Source organism: Parasteatoda tepidariorum, chromosome 6 (assembly GCF_043381705.1).
Source record: "Parasteatoda tepidariorum isolate YZ-2023 chromosome 6, CAS_Ptep_4.0, whole genome shotgun sequence".
NCBI lineage: Eukaryota > Metazoa > Arthropoda > Arachnida > Araneae > Theridiidae > Parasteatoda > Parasteatoda tepidariorum.
The window spans coordinates 63812218-63826966 of NC_092209.1; the positions used below are offsets into that span (position 1 = coordinate 63812218).

Sequence of the window (14749 nt, forward strand, 5' to 3'; positions counted from 1 at the left end):
AAAACAGCTTCGAAAAAGCAGACGAATTTATACATTAACAGAATCACCAAATATGAAAAATTTCGTAATGCCAAATAATTGTTAACTTCCGCAGAAAGAAATTTCGCTAATAATTTTAAAATAATGATAAATTTTGTCCAAAATTGGTTTTTAAATTTCGAATTTACCCTAGGAAATTTTTAGAACAATTTTTCTGATACATTTAAAAGATGAATAAGAAAGAGAACAGTTAAAAAATGTATCGCGCGTTATCTTTCACTTCTATGTAAATCGGCAGAATTGCGCCAGAGGAGTATAAATCTGGCGCCAAGGTTGAAATTTCTCTCATTTGCGAAGTGTTCTTTTGGATTACGTTAGTGTGGTTTCAGTTCTGTTCGTTTGTTTTGTAGGTGAGTCTTCTAATTTAATTATACATTTTGCTTTCGCAAATTTTTATTTAACAAAGCTACAAGAAAATTTTGCTGTATGAGTTAAGTCTTATTGCAATTTATGTCTAATTTAAACTATGGAAAAAATGAAAAATATTAAAACGTAGTATGTTGCATATTAAAATTTATTAAATTTTCTTTGAAATATATGTATTGCAATTTAAATTTTTACATGCATTGTATGGGCAACTCAGAAATGTTTTATTTGCCTTTGCATTTATCGTTTACCGGATTAATTAGAACTGTTTAAGTTGCAGAAATTAAATACTTTATTCCATAGTTTAAGCTGAGATGCTATTAGTATTGTATATTTCCCCCACAAATATATAATTTGACAGCATGGCAAATAAAAGAATTGTTTGTATTTGGTCAAAATGTTTTTGTCTATCTTTGTTGCAGTTGATTGTGGAGTATTAAATTATCCAAGAACTCGAACATTTTCATATTCGAATAAATATATTCAACTTAAATTTTCAGACTTTTTTTTATTTAAGAGGAAAAAATTTATTTAGTAATGTTAAAAATATACATTTTGGGTACTGCAGTCGAAAAAAAAATTTTGAAAAATCTCAATGGTTGTAAAAGTTCTATTTTCTATTAAGATTTGTTTAATTGGTCGTTTATATGTTGAAATTAAACTATTTGTGTTTATATGAAAGTTTAGTTTAGTTTTATCGTTTTATTCGGAATGTAAAACTTTATTTGATCTTTTGGTTTCGTGAATAAAAGTTTTGATTTAAATCTGAGAGTTCACAAAATGTTAATGCCAAATAATAATCCGTAGTATTTTATTAAACAAATGTTGACTAGTAACTAAAAATTTCTTTTTAAATGCAAAAAACTTAACTCTTGTAAACCATATTTCAATGTCGACTATCTAAATTCAGCTTCTGAATTTCAACCGCAAGCGAATTTAACTTAAAGCTTAATCTTTCAAATTTTAATATTTCAGTTACGATTATTTATGAATTATAATATTTATTACAACTTACCATATTACATATTTATTGGTAATCAAATTTGCATTTTAATGTATTTCTTGTAATTTAGAAGTGTTTGCAAACGAGATGCTACATTAAAGTTTTAAATTTAACTTTTTAAATTTTACTGTTTTATATTGCAAAAATTGAATACTTTAATCCGTATTTCAAGTTGCAATACTTTTGTTCTAAGTTTTTACAAATCTAATATAATTTGGGAATAAACAGAGGTTTAGTTAAGCACTCGATCCTTTTATTAATACAGCTGCAATTGTAGTCAAGGTTATTAAATTCATATTACCGGGGTTTAGTAATTCTTGAAAAATGTTTTATCGACATAACTTTATTTGTATATCGATGTGTGTTCATTGGAATTCTTAGATGTTTCGAATCTCATAAATTTAAGGTTGTCTCGTAATTTATATTTACAGATATTTTTTTAATTGTTTAAATACCGGAATATCAATTTTTAAATTAAAAATGTTTTTGTATTCTTGCGTTTGACTAAATTTGCCCTGGACTTAAACTGAAATAGTCAATATTTAATCAGACTCAACTTTAGGTTAGGCAGTTTGGAATTAAATGCAGAAAGTTTAGGAAATTGTTGCTTAAAAATAGAGTAAGTGCAACATATAGTTAAATACATTTAGTTTATCTAATTTTAAAAAAAAAACAAAGCTCTATTCAAAGTTTTTTGTAGTCTTTTTTTTTTTTTTTTTAATTTTTAAGTCCTTTATTTTTTATCTGCGTAAAAAGAATTTAGTTCTAAAAATAACACAAATTCGTTTCCTTGTATTTAGTATTTGCTGCAATGTCTATGATTTATTTATTTTATTTTTTTGTGATGGTTAAAGTGTTGAAATCAAAGATTTAATGGTTGATGACAAAACAGGATTTACAATCTTTTCGTGTACCAAAGCAAAGTCATACCAGTTTTGTTTTTTTTTTAAATCCCACTTTATTACTCTTAAACTCACTTGTGATCTTAAATATTTATTTTAGCAAATGTCAAGTATAAAGTTAATGAAAACTACTATAACTAATTTCCTTTTAAGTGAATTAAAATCACAAAAATCTAGTTGTCAGAATGCACTAGAATAGATCTGAATAATAAGTGTTTAAATGAATTTATATAATTAACAGAATTAATTATTTTTAAATGTCAATTATACCTTAGAGCTATCTAAAGCATTCAATGTCTGAATTTTAGTTAACTTCGATACAAACCCTCTTCTTTTTTCTCTATCTAATTCTGGTGATCCATTCTTTACAACAAGCGAAAGTATTAAGAATTTATAACTAATTCAAAAGTTCCCAAAGATTGGATTATATACTGTAAATTACTTGGGAACTACAATGGTATAGTTATTAAACCTACAAGATTTTTAACTATTTTTTAATAAAACGAAATACCACAATCTTATTCATACATAAAAATTCATATTTTTATCGTAAAGAAGAAAATTCAGGATAGATTCAACAGATGAAAGAATTCCTTTTTTTTTTGTAGTATTTAGAAAACTATCGAAAATGTAAACTTAGTTTAGTTTTCACAAAAATTGGATGCCTACGTTGGTCATAGAATTTATTAAACTTTTTCCAGTTTCTCTTTCTAAAATTCATTTGCAAATTTATAATTTGTTCAACCCCTTAACGTAAGTTCTGTGTGAAAAATCAAATGTGTAGAATGTAAAATTGGTCTTTCACTTAACACTTTAATGCCGGATTTAAATTTAATTTTTATTATACTTTTGTCTCATTATTTAAAGTTTAGTCTTGAATTTCGAATGGAAAAAAACTTAATTATAGCTAACTGCTCTAAACTGAATTTAACGAATAATTATTGATATTGTTAAGAGTGGGAAAATTTACTTTTCATTCGACCCCTAAATAACAATATGAAAGTTCAAATCATTTAGATCACCTGAAACTAAATTTTTTTTCATATTTTGCAAGGTAGCGTATTTTTTATCTCTAAATTCAGTGTTTTGAAGTGGTTTAATTGAAATACGCAAATTCTGCTTTCGAAAAAAAAATATCAAATCAGGTTCCCTAAAGGAAATAATTTCTGAAAAGGTTACGAAGATTTACCAATACATTTTCATTAAAATTAGATTAGGTTCTTTTTATTATGTACGGTCCCATTTATAGGTCACAAAATTCAATAGGATTAATATGTCTTGCATTTAAATTGCAAATATGAATTTAAATTCTTCAGCGGACAAGAGTTTGTTGCTTTGACTTTAATAGCTTACTGCCAGCTTAGAATGCATTCCTAGTGGCGGCACCCATTAGAGTGAAACCCTCTAGGCTTCACTCTAATGGGCTTCGTTTAGATCCATGCGAAAGAAAAAAGTTGCCGTGTACTTGTGCTAAATTTTTATTTAAATTAGTTTTACAAATTTTCAATATAATTCTTGTACACCAGCAAACTAATGTTCAGATTACTATATACATCATATAATTGTTAAACTTATTTTGCTACCTTAGTTTTAGCAAATTGTTTGAGGATTGGAATAACACTATTTAAAACGTTTCGCCATTGCTTAAACAGTGCCTCTCATATGCAGTCCTAAGCCGTATGATTAAGAAGCAACGTATCAACATAAATTTGAACAAGTTGTTTCGACTATATTACTCCCAAAATGACTGAGAAGTACAAAATTTCTAGTCTCAAGAGTCTGGCCTATGTGACAGAAACAACTGAATACTGTTTAAAAGGATTTAACTGCTCTGGTGCGTCAATATTAAAATTGTCAGCAGAAATCCCATATCCGTACAAAATATTTTTAAATTTCTTTTTTAATCGGGCAACTCTTTTACTACTTCCTAGAAAACTGTTAGCATTAATCATTTCAAGTTCTAAGTTAGATTTCATTCTGTAAGAAAGGAAGCTTAACTCACATCGTGAGCCGCTTCTTATTACTAAATTATTTTGACTAAACTGTAGTTAATAAGTTTTGATTCTCTAAACTATTCATATATAATTTCATATAAAATGATTCTAAAAGTTTAAATTATTTTATTTCTGCATTTTATCCAACAAATATCAGTAACCTGTTCTTAAGGTTAATACCCTGAATTATCCTAAAATTATTCTTATAACTTTAACTCTATTTTTAAGACCTAGTGTATTGTTTAGAATCTTGGTTTGCGAGCGTTTTCTCTGCTTGATTGATCACTTATCAATGTAGTAATTTTAATGCTTGTGTCTTTAGAAAGTTCTCACAGTTTAAAAAAATCTAAGACTATGTTAGAAATGTTTTAAAGGTTATGTTAGAAAGTGAAAAGCAATCGATATTAAGAATTAAATGACCGAAGAATTATCAATGTTTAAGATCGGGGACCATATGCTAATTTACTGTTACAAAAGTTTTTACTGGAGTTGCTTTTTTCTAAAATTATTAATTTGTTTACAAATTTGATTCATAAAATATTAAACCAATCAATACTTTTTAATGAAATATTGAATTCTTAAAAAAAATTTGGATTAAAAATGCTCCTATAATTTAAGTACCTAATTTCCAAATTTTGTAATTTTTACTTAAGTCATTGTAATGAATTAACAATTTAATTACTGGGGCCCATTCACAAATTTAAGTATGTAATATATGTGTTCATTCTCTGCTTAATTAGTGAAAAATCTTTATAATAAGTGTTAAGGTAATATGGAAGAGAATTTTTTCAGTTACTTTCATTTGAAATTGAAAGTAAATGTATTTGTTTACAACGGACACAGGAGAAGCATGGATAGGAGATCCAATATTGGCGAATTATCAAAATATAACATAGCCAAGACAAAGCCAACCCCGCATAATCAATATTGGGTTTGAGAAATACTTCGGCGATCACGAGTCGCCAACAAAACTGTGGGAATTATAATAACCCTTAACTGAAGCATAGCTGAGGTAAGAAATTTAAGAGTTATAAATAGACTTTCGTTTTCAATTAGGCGTGACAGTGAATTAATGAGTGAACATTAGTATTGAAATAAAAAACTAGCAGTTTTATTGCTTCATAAGAAAAAAAATAAAATATTTTATGCTCGCTATTATAAAGATTAACTTATTAATTTAACTATAATTCGATTAATATGGTTAGAAAAATAAGTTTAAGTAAAAATATTTTAAAAGGTAGGAAATATGCAATGTCAATTGTGGCATCACAACCTTTCAATAAAGCAAACTCGAAAGTTTAAAATAAAAAGGTTTTAAACTAAATTTTTTTTATTTAAACTATTTTATTTGACACCTAAAGAGATAAACCCGTGAATCAAATTCGTATTAAACTTTTATCACCAATTCTTGTCTTTCAAAAGTGATGCGCTCAACTTTTCATTTTTTTCAGACCTGAATAATTCTATTTTTATGCCTAACAGAAACTGAACTTTTCTCGTTTTAATCTACATAAGAACTCAATTTTTAAAACTTTATTGCTTCTTTCAACAAAATTCATTTTGTTGATATTTTGACGAAGTTTTTCGAGATACCAGCAGTAAACATTTTAGTCGAAAATAGTTAGTTTTAATTCTAAGCAACACTTCAAAAGAGCTGATAAAGTTTTTTTTTAAGTAAATTTTAAATATTTGCATCCATTGTCTTAATTCTATTCAAAAAATTATTAAACCAGTAAAATGTTAACATTTTCCTTTTATATATATTTTATTTGAAAATCTCCAACCAATGATTAACGAATCATGTTTTTAAATCTATGTAGAAATGATTAAAATTTGTAATCGTTTTAAATATATAACAAAATGGATAATTTCAAAACATTAATATTTAAAAAGGTAGTTTCGTAAATTTCCTAGTTCGAAGTTTTAAATACCATTTGCTTTCAATACTTTAAATGTATAATGCAGCTTAACTTTTTAATAGTTATTTAGCAAGAATACAGTTTCATATTTCCAACATTAAACTATACATTCAGTATATCGTATGATCACTTCTATAATTTTTAAAAATTAATGTAAGCATTATAGTACAAAAATAGGTTTTTTCCAGACATCGAAAGTACTATATTAGCTTACTGCTAAATACCCTTTTCTTAGCAGTGAAAAATTGTACGCACAATGTCAGCCTTGGCAAATGCATTTTTTTGATAACTTCTAGGAAAAAGATAAAATTTATGAAATAAAAATCGTTAAGTAATATGAATTGTTAAATGATACATAAACGGCCAAAAACTTTTTAGATTTAAAAAAGACATTTAAAAACCTGAATTGTTGATAAACCATCAGTGGTACAGTTATTAATTGAATGATTGCGATATAGGATATGAAAAAGATATCACTTAAACAGGTTAAAGAAGTTGATTTCATGAATTTATGCATTTCTAAGTAGGGTTGGCAAATTTTTTTTAAAGAGATCATTGCTTTTAAAGTGTTAATTCAATTATTGTATTTTTTATAGCATAATTCAGGAGCGTCCTTGAGGTTTTGGTATTTTATATTTTTATATCAGTTTTCATTGTTAATGAAGATTTAATCGTAAGAAATAATTAAATATTTTATGTTCGAAATAGACATTTAAATAAAATAAACTAGTTGTAGGTAAAAAGTAGCGTGACCCGACTTGTAATTTTCCATTAGCTGCATTTCAAATAATTTGCAGTTTACTGGACATGTTTCAATTAAACATATTCAGTTTCAAATTTTTATTTAAATACTTAGTGCATATAAGTGAAATTTAAAATTCTTGTTATCTTTGAGCTTTAAATGTTTTTATTCTGTGGTTATTTTGGAACAATTATTACATGAGATATTTTGACTATGATATAGTTTTCATATAAGTAATACATCATATCAGAGCTTTTATTGGGTAAGTGTACAAAAAATTCTTTGTTTTATTAAGGAATTTTACCAAACCTTAATTTGAGTTGTTGAGGGGGAAAATTTTCTATTTCTGACATCTGTTACAGAATTAAAAATAGTTTTTCAAATACACTAAATACTGATTGTCCCAAATGAATGAAATTAAAATTTTAAAAGTTTATTCTAATTAAAAATGAGAAATACATATCAGTCATTTAAATATGTTACGGCCCTGCTGTTCCAAATTTCTTTTTCGTCCATGGAGCCCCTAATGATTGGCCTTTTGGCAGAACCCAGACTAAAAGTATTTAAACTTATTAAATGAAAGATTGCTATTTTAATAAGCATTTTGACTTGAAGGCAATTTTACATTCCATCAATGATTTTAAATAGGTTTTAAATCAGTTTAATTCGCAGATCAGTAACTGCATGTCTAGTTCTGAATTTTTTATGTATATACTAAAAATGAATAAAATAAGCTTAAGTATGGTAGTCATTAAGATAAAACAAAAGCTGTTGAAAATGGCTATCAATGACAAAAATTACCAGATTTGTTGAATTATTCCGATTTGACAATTTAAATGGTAAATTCCAATGCACCTCTTATAAATATTAAGAAAATATTTGTTTTAAAGTTCGCTATCTCTTTATTCAGTTGCTTCTTACTTCAAAAAAATTCATAAATAGCATACATCAAATGATTAGACATTAATATAATCAAAAGTTATTGGTAAAAAAAAGTCCTTACTCAGAAAACTAAGGTACCGCGAAATATCCTCATAATCGATGTTGTATCCTACTGCTTATTAAATACAACGAATTATTCATACTATATAAAAACAATTTACTTTCTATGCTTAGTTTTTAGTTCAGGAAGACTCAGCAAGTTACATTAATATAACAAGTTTCTAGACTTTTTTTTAAATTTAAAAAACACTTTGCTCTAAAAATGTTTAGATTCGACAACCGAACAGGATAGAAATAATATTGAGACCCGCATTAATTCTGTGACTTAATTGGAACAATATCATCAAAGCAAAATATTTAAATCAAATATTTTCGACCTCCTTAGTCTCCAGGAGGTCATCTGATTAATTTACGTAACCCATCCTACTCGTTTACCTTTACTGAGAGTAGGTGTTAAAGTGTATCACTTTTCTGTCCTAATGCCTCTTTCTTCTCTTTCAGGTAAAATGGCCTTTTATCATGTCCTTGTTCTAGTCATATTTCAAGTAAGTTTAATTTATTATTTTTTTAATTTTACTGTACAATTATGCGTAAAAGATTTAAATTGTTTAATTGAACTCATGATTAAAAAGGGGAATTATGGTATAACGTAAAGAAAAGATACTTTTAATATCTTATAGCAATACATTCCTTGTAATATCATAAATATAATTTTTTTATAATAACTATCGAATAAACTTAATATCACGATCATTATCAATGTCAATATCAAATACGATAATATCGAGATCATTTTCTATAGCAGTTAGTTGTAGTGTGTTATGGGTTTTGACTCTAATATTTTTAATAATTAAAGCTATATAAGATATTTTATAAATGTGTCGTCGGCTAAAGTAGAAGAGGGAATAACTGTTTAATTTTCATAATGATTTGATAACCATCGGTTTCATTTTAAGAATTACAAAATGTTGGAAAAATAACGTGGACGTTCAATTCTCCCCGAGAGTTAATTAGACTTTGAAGATAGGCCATGTTGTGGAAAAACTGTTGCTGTCAACGTGTAGGCTAAACTAACAAAGAAAAGCATAGTGGAGATTGGATTTCTACTTAGGAAGCATTGATTGGAGAGATAAAAACTGTTTTTGTCCAACCCGAATTTCAAACGTTATTTTTCAAAACACCAAAAATCGTAAATTTTGGTATATTTTTCGGGAATTGAAATAAATGCTTGTGATATTCATGCATATTCTTGATTTCAATTGTATGCTAGATCCCTGAATAAACTCAAACCTTTAAATTCAATTTTTCACAAAATTAGCTTTCGTGGACATAAACAATTTTCCACCCTTAGTCTTCAGTTGAGCAACGAAAATATTATCAAATATAAAAAATATGATAATTATTAGATATATTGTTGTTGAAAATGAAAATTAGTATTAATGTAAATTAATTTGGACATTTTGCTAAACATCGAATTTATAACTAAGTGATAAGATATTAAAATTCTGTCTCATACAACACCGCTGATCTCGTAAAACTCAAATGAATCTACGGAATAAATCTGCTTTTAAATTATGCTTTTTCAAAGTGTTTTGGAAAACTAAATCCTAATAATAAATATTTATTTAATATTGTTTGCCAGTGTCTTAATGAAAATTATTTCAAAACTCAGAGACTTGAAAAAGTTTAAATTTTTCTATATTTTATTAAGTTTTTAAATATTGAACAACTAACCATATTTTAATAGTTTTAAACTTTTATTTATTGAAACTTTGTTTAAAAAAATGTTTATTGAATACAGGTTAGATTTTGATAACTAATTAATTACAAAGGGCTGAAAATTCTAGAGTTAAAAAATTTTAATTCTGAAGTCGAGGAAATCTAAAATTTCTGATAAGATATTTTTGTTTTCATAGCGTAATTTGGTTTTAATTTTTGCGATATTAAACAATTTATTCCACTTTATTGCGAAGTCATTTTAGCCTGCTCTACTTTTTGTACTTGAAATCAAAAAAAATTTTCCTAATTTGGAAAGAATTGCAAATTAGGAAAGAAAGAAAATTGTTCAAATTTAATCCTTTAATTCTTACATATCTAAGGAGTATTAAAAGATCGGTAAAAATGTGCAGGAAGTAATTAATGGAAAAATATCAATTTTGTAAATGTATGTTATAACTCAAACTTAAAACTAGAACTTCGTTGTTGTATTATATATTTCTTTTTTTAATGTGAATTATGTTTTTCTTTTCAATGAAAATGTAAGAATGTGTGTTTTTAAACATGTGCTCTTCAAATTTTGTAGCTGATCTTATAGCGATTAATTTTTTACTAACTAGTACAAAAGATTCTGGGAAGTTGAGAATGAGTAATAAAATCATTGAAACTTTATCCAGAACTTTGTGAAACATCCCCCGTTTTGATTTTTCAATTTTAATTTTAGTTCTAGAATTGCATAAATTAAAAGCTAAACTTTAAATTGACGTTAGAGAAGCAAGTCTTTCGAACAATTTATTCTTAAAATATTTTTTTACGTAAGAGTTGAATTATATTTTCTAATGGAAAAGGAATGTAGCGTACAACGGAGATATTGATGGTTTTTTTTAGTCATTGAACATCAGACTTTACAACTAATTAACTATGTACCCTTGCAATTTTGAAACCAATCCAGAAGACAAACTCTTGGAAATTTGCCTCCGTTGAGTACTTTTTTGATGGAAGTAACTCGCATTTGCGTTAATTGGAGAGGAAAACCTCTCATGGTCAGCCTGGCAGCAAGGGGACTTCAACTAATCTTCCACAGAGTATATTTTACGTCATCGCTGACTGGATTGATCCGGTGCGGAATTCGTATAGACCAGCCATCGCTGGGATTTGAACCCGGATTACCTCAATGGAAGGCGGTATCGTTATCCCCTGAGCCACCGTGACTTAGGTATTGATGCTTAGTTTTATTTTGTCGATAATGTACTGTTGTAAATTTTTAAATCTTATTCGTTGTAAACAGAACAGGCAACAGAAGTTACAAAATTATCCCACTCTCCACACTTTCCCCCTCCCTGATTATATGACTTCGCAAATCTTATCCCTACACTAGTATTTTCAAACTTACTAAAACTTTCTGCCGTGTGATAAAATGAAATTTGCCAAAACCATGGAAACTGACAGTGTTAAGAGGAGGTATTTTGGGATAATTTTTATTAATAAAAACTTGGACGATTTTTCCCCTTTCTGATCAATAAATTCTTTTCATACAAATTAAAGCGCAGACACTTTTTGCGAGTGCGCTATATTGCGATCAATTGTAACAGAATGGTAAAAGTTTCTGTTGAAACATTATTTCTCTTGAAACTGATAGACTGCATTTAAATTCAAGTGCAATGACGGGGTAATTGTCCTGATTTTTTTTACTTATTCAAAACTCCTATTAATCTCTTGGCAGAGAGACTTAAAGGAATCTTATACAATTTCGATTAATAGACATCCAGAATTTTTCGAAGAAAGTAAAATGTTTCTCAGAACTTTTTCTTTTTTAACAATTAATTTTTGTCAAACTGCTATGTGAATATTTACTGTAATGACTTTTAGTTACGATTTTATTTTAAATAATGTTTGAACATTTTAAACAGTCTTCAAATGTTTTGTAGGATTTATCAGATTATGAGATTTCCTTTTGAATTTTTGATTCTTAAGTGTAAAAAATGTAGTTTTATTAATCAGTATCTTATACTTTAACTACTCTATTAAATAGTCTTAGTAATTTTTCTTTCTGCGACATATCAGTTGTTGAATAGCTTATTATTCTTAAATTGCTTCTGAACAAAAATCAGAGTTATATGGGGTTATGTGCAAGACATTTCTTTTAATTTTTGTACTTTACAGGTATGTTCTTCTAATTCGCAAATTTCCGTGAATCTAGAAATAATTCTTCTGCGAATCAATAAATTTTATAATTCAACAAAATTTTCTCGGAGTTCCGCTAATCTAAAATTTAAATTTTGTTACTTACACAAAATCTTGTTAACACGACATTTATTCCGCCCTTACCGTCAACCATTTTTTTCTGAACTTTTCCGCACAATAACTTTTTTAAGTAGGTACATTTGTTGCGGCAAAATGAAAATTCGATTAAATTTTGAGAAAATTCCTTTACTTCGACTAGAATTGACATACTACTGAGACACACGCTAAAGGCAAAATTGGTAATCTAAAAAATAATTCTGAAATGGTAAACATTTAAAAGTTTAGTTTCTAGAAAAAATTGTTTTCTATTTCACTTTTTAATGAGTAGCAATTTTGTTGCTAATTCAGATTTGTAACGGAATAATTAACTAATCAATGGGATATGTTTTGGTTACAATTAGATCGAATTTTTGATAAATTATGACCTGGAAATTTCGAATCGCCGCATTTCAGTAATTACTTTTCCTCGTGGTCTTATACAGTCTTAAATCCATATTTCGATCGTTATTTTTAAATTTTAGTTAATAAAATTTGTTTTTCTCGCTGTTTTTAAAATTTCAATAATACATTATTCTATATTACTTTATTCAATCTATATTGAAATAGCTATTAAATTTTTATATTAAATAAATCTCAAATTTATCAAAATGGAATATAAGTGTCTTAATTTTTGAAAAACTAAAATCATCAAATTTCGTATTTTTAAGTTTTAAAAATTACAAAATAGTATCAAATGCTCTAACTACAGGTTATCAAATCATTCTGTATGGAATTATAAACATATTATTGCTTTAAGAAAAAAATTGTACTGTAAGAAAGTTAGTTTGAAAGATTTACACAAACAGGTTTCAGTTTTTTATTCTATAATTTTGCTTCAACGTAGTAAACATTTTAAGGCATAAAAATTGCAATATTAAAATGAGGTTCGGAAGATTGCATTGTGAAATTAAGATTTTAAATTATTTTTGTCATTTTTTTTTTCAAGACACATATTCAAAAACTGCCTTTTACAGTTGCTTAAATATATAAACTGCTTTTAACTTTAGTTTTGTTCTAAATGTTCCTTCTGAAAGACCAGAAAATTCTTAGAATGCAATTTTAAAAGTGGTATAATTACTTTCACTCGCTAGAAACTAATGAAATTTCGCGAATTGAAATTTATTAACGCAAACTTAATCGAATTAATTTCGAAATTTATTAATTTCGAAACTTAATTTAAATTTTTAACTAATATCTAATACAGCATATATCAGATACTAAAATTTATTAAATTTAAGGATTTATTGTTTTATTGTAAAGTTCGGAATCTCTGATAAATTGACTTACTTAATTTGCCTTACATATATTTATATAAATAACAAGCTAATCTTTATTTATAGAGAATGATACATTAATAGCGAATTAATGATTAATTTTTACTTTTATCTCTTCAGTATCTTTATGTAAGAAAAATTTTAAAATTACATGAACTTGAAGCACACCCTTTTTTATTTTAGATTTCACACTTTTAAATTTTTCCATCGTTTGAGTCATGCAATTGAAATGTATAAAATTTTACAGGCATACGAAATGAAGATCAAAAATTAAACAATATTTCTTCAGAAGTTTCTATTTATTCACAAATTTCAAAATTAGTTTTGTTTGCTAAACGAGATAAAATGTTGCTTCTTTTTAACTATTTTTCTTTTGTAATATATTTCTATTATCTTTAATGCCATTTTTTCTGTATTGTTTAGTTTAATTTTTAGTTAAACTAAAATATACTCTACGCGTAAATTACAAATATCAAACTTTTGTGGTTCATTGTATATTTCATCGTTCATGTTATTGTCAGTACATACTACAATATCAGACTGGAGTATTTTAAAAATATATCTGGAAAGTAAGGAAACTTTATTCTATTTGAGTAGTAAATCTAAAATTTCTAAGTCTAGCCTTCTAACGTGATATCCCGGGTTCGAATCCCAGCATCGGCTGGAATTCTAATTCCACACCCGGTTTGCGAATACCTTAGTGCTGACATAAGAAAAATATCCTCAGTGGTAGACGGATCGTAGTTAGTTCCCTTGCCACCAGGCTAACCATTGGTGCTTTTCGTGGTTTTCTCTCCATGTAACGCAAATGCGGATAAGTTCCTTCACAAAAAGTTGAGGCAAATTTCTCCCAATACTTGATCGAGGATCTCCTTTGTCTTTTGGGTGGGTTTTGAAATTACAAGGCTATGGAGTTAGTCATAAACTCTAAATTGGGTCATCTGTTCAACTATGGTTATTAAAAAGAAAAACCTAGAGCTATCTATGAATTTCGGCGCATTTGCAGAAGATTATCTACTTTGTTACTAAATGTTTCTTTTGTATTTTTAGGTCACAATAGCTTCTCCACTATTAAATTCTACAGAAATCGATGATTTCCTTTTCACTGACAATACTACCACTTCAGATATTTCCGTAACAGAAATCGCGAATCTTACCACGGATAACCTTTTTTACAACGAAACTACATCTACAGAGGACATTGAAGAAGTAAATAACGAAACCCTCACAAATGTGACAGAGACGGACTCAACTTCTGAACTAGAGACCGGCAGTGAACCTTACAATGTTCCAACTATTGCTAACACGACTGTGCAGGAAGACTTGGAGGAAACTACCATTCAAGCTAAGAAAAGCCACGGTGTTTCAATTTCTCCTCTTCTAATACTTAATATCCTTACAGTTGTGTGCATCTCTTGGTCAGCGTCTAGTATGAACTTCTTATAAAATCATGTTCCTCGTTTATTAATTCATTTGTTTAATTTATTTGTTCTGTGAGCATAAGTGCCTGATGGCCGCCTGTAAATAGTTTCAATAAACTATTCGTTATATTTTTTCTTTATCGTTATT

At 27.3% G+C, this 14749-nt stretch overlaps 1 protein-coding gene across 1 annotated transcript; it reads left to right on the forward strand.

Annotated features, from left to right (window-relative positions):
- The first annotated feature begins 267 nt into the window (after positions 1 to 267).
- Positions 268 to 14735, forward strand: LOC107453439 (uncharacterized). The gene is made up of 3 exons (XM_016070269.3): positions 268 to 389; positions 8409 to 8452; positions 14231 to 14735. Exons 2-3 carry the CDS (start codon positions 8414 to 8416, stop codon positions 14624 to 14626), a joined length of 435 nt encoding a protein of 144 aa, XP_015925755.2. The 5' UTR covers positions 268 to 389; positions 8409 to 8413; the 3' UTR covers positions 14627 to 14735.
- The last annotated feature ends 14 nt before the right edge of the window (positions 14736 to 14749 follow it).

Bases quoted from the DNA above. Each gene is read 5' to 3' on its own strand.
- LOC107453439 (XM_016070269.3), top strand. From the start codon at position 8,414: ATGGCCTTTTATCATGTCCTTGTTCTAGTCATATTTCAA. The intron at 8,453-14,230 runs GTAAGTTTAATT...TTGTATTTTTAG, and splicing joins TTGTTCTAGTCATATTTCAA to GTCACAATAGCTTCTCCACT.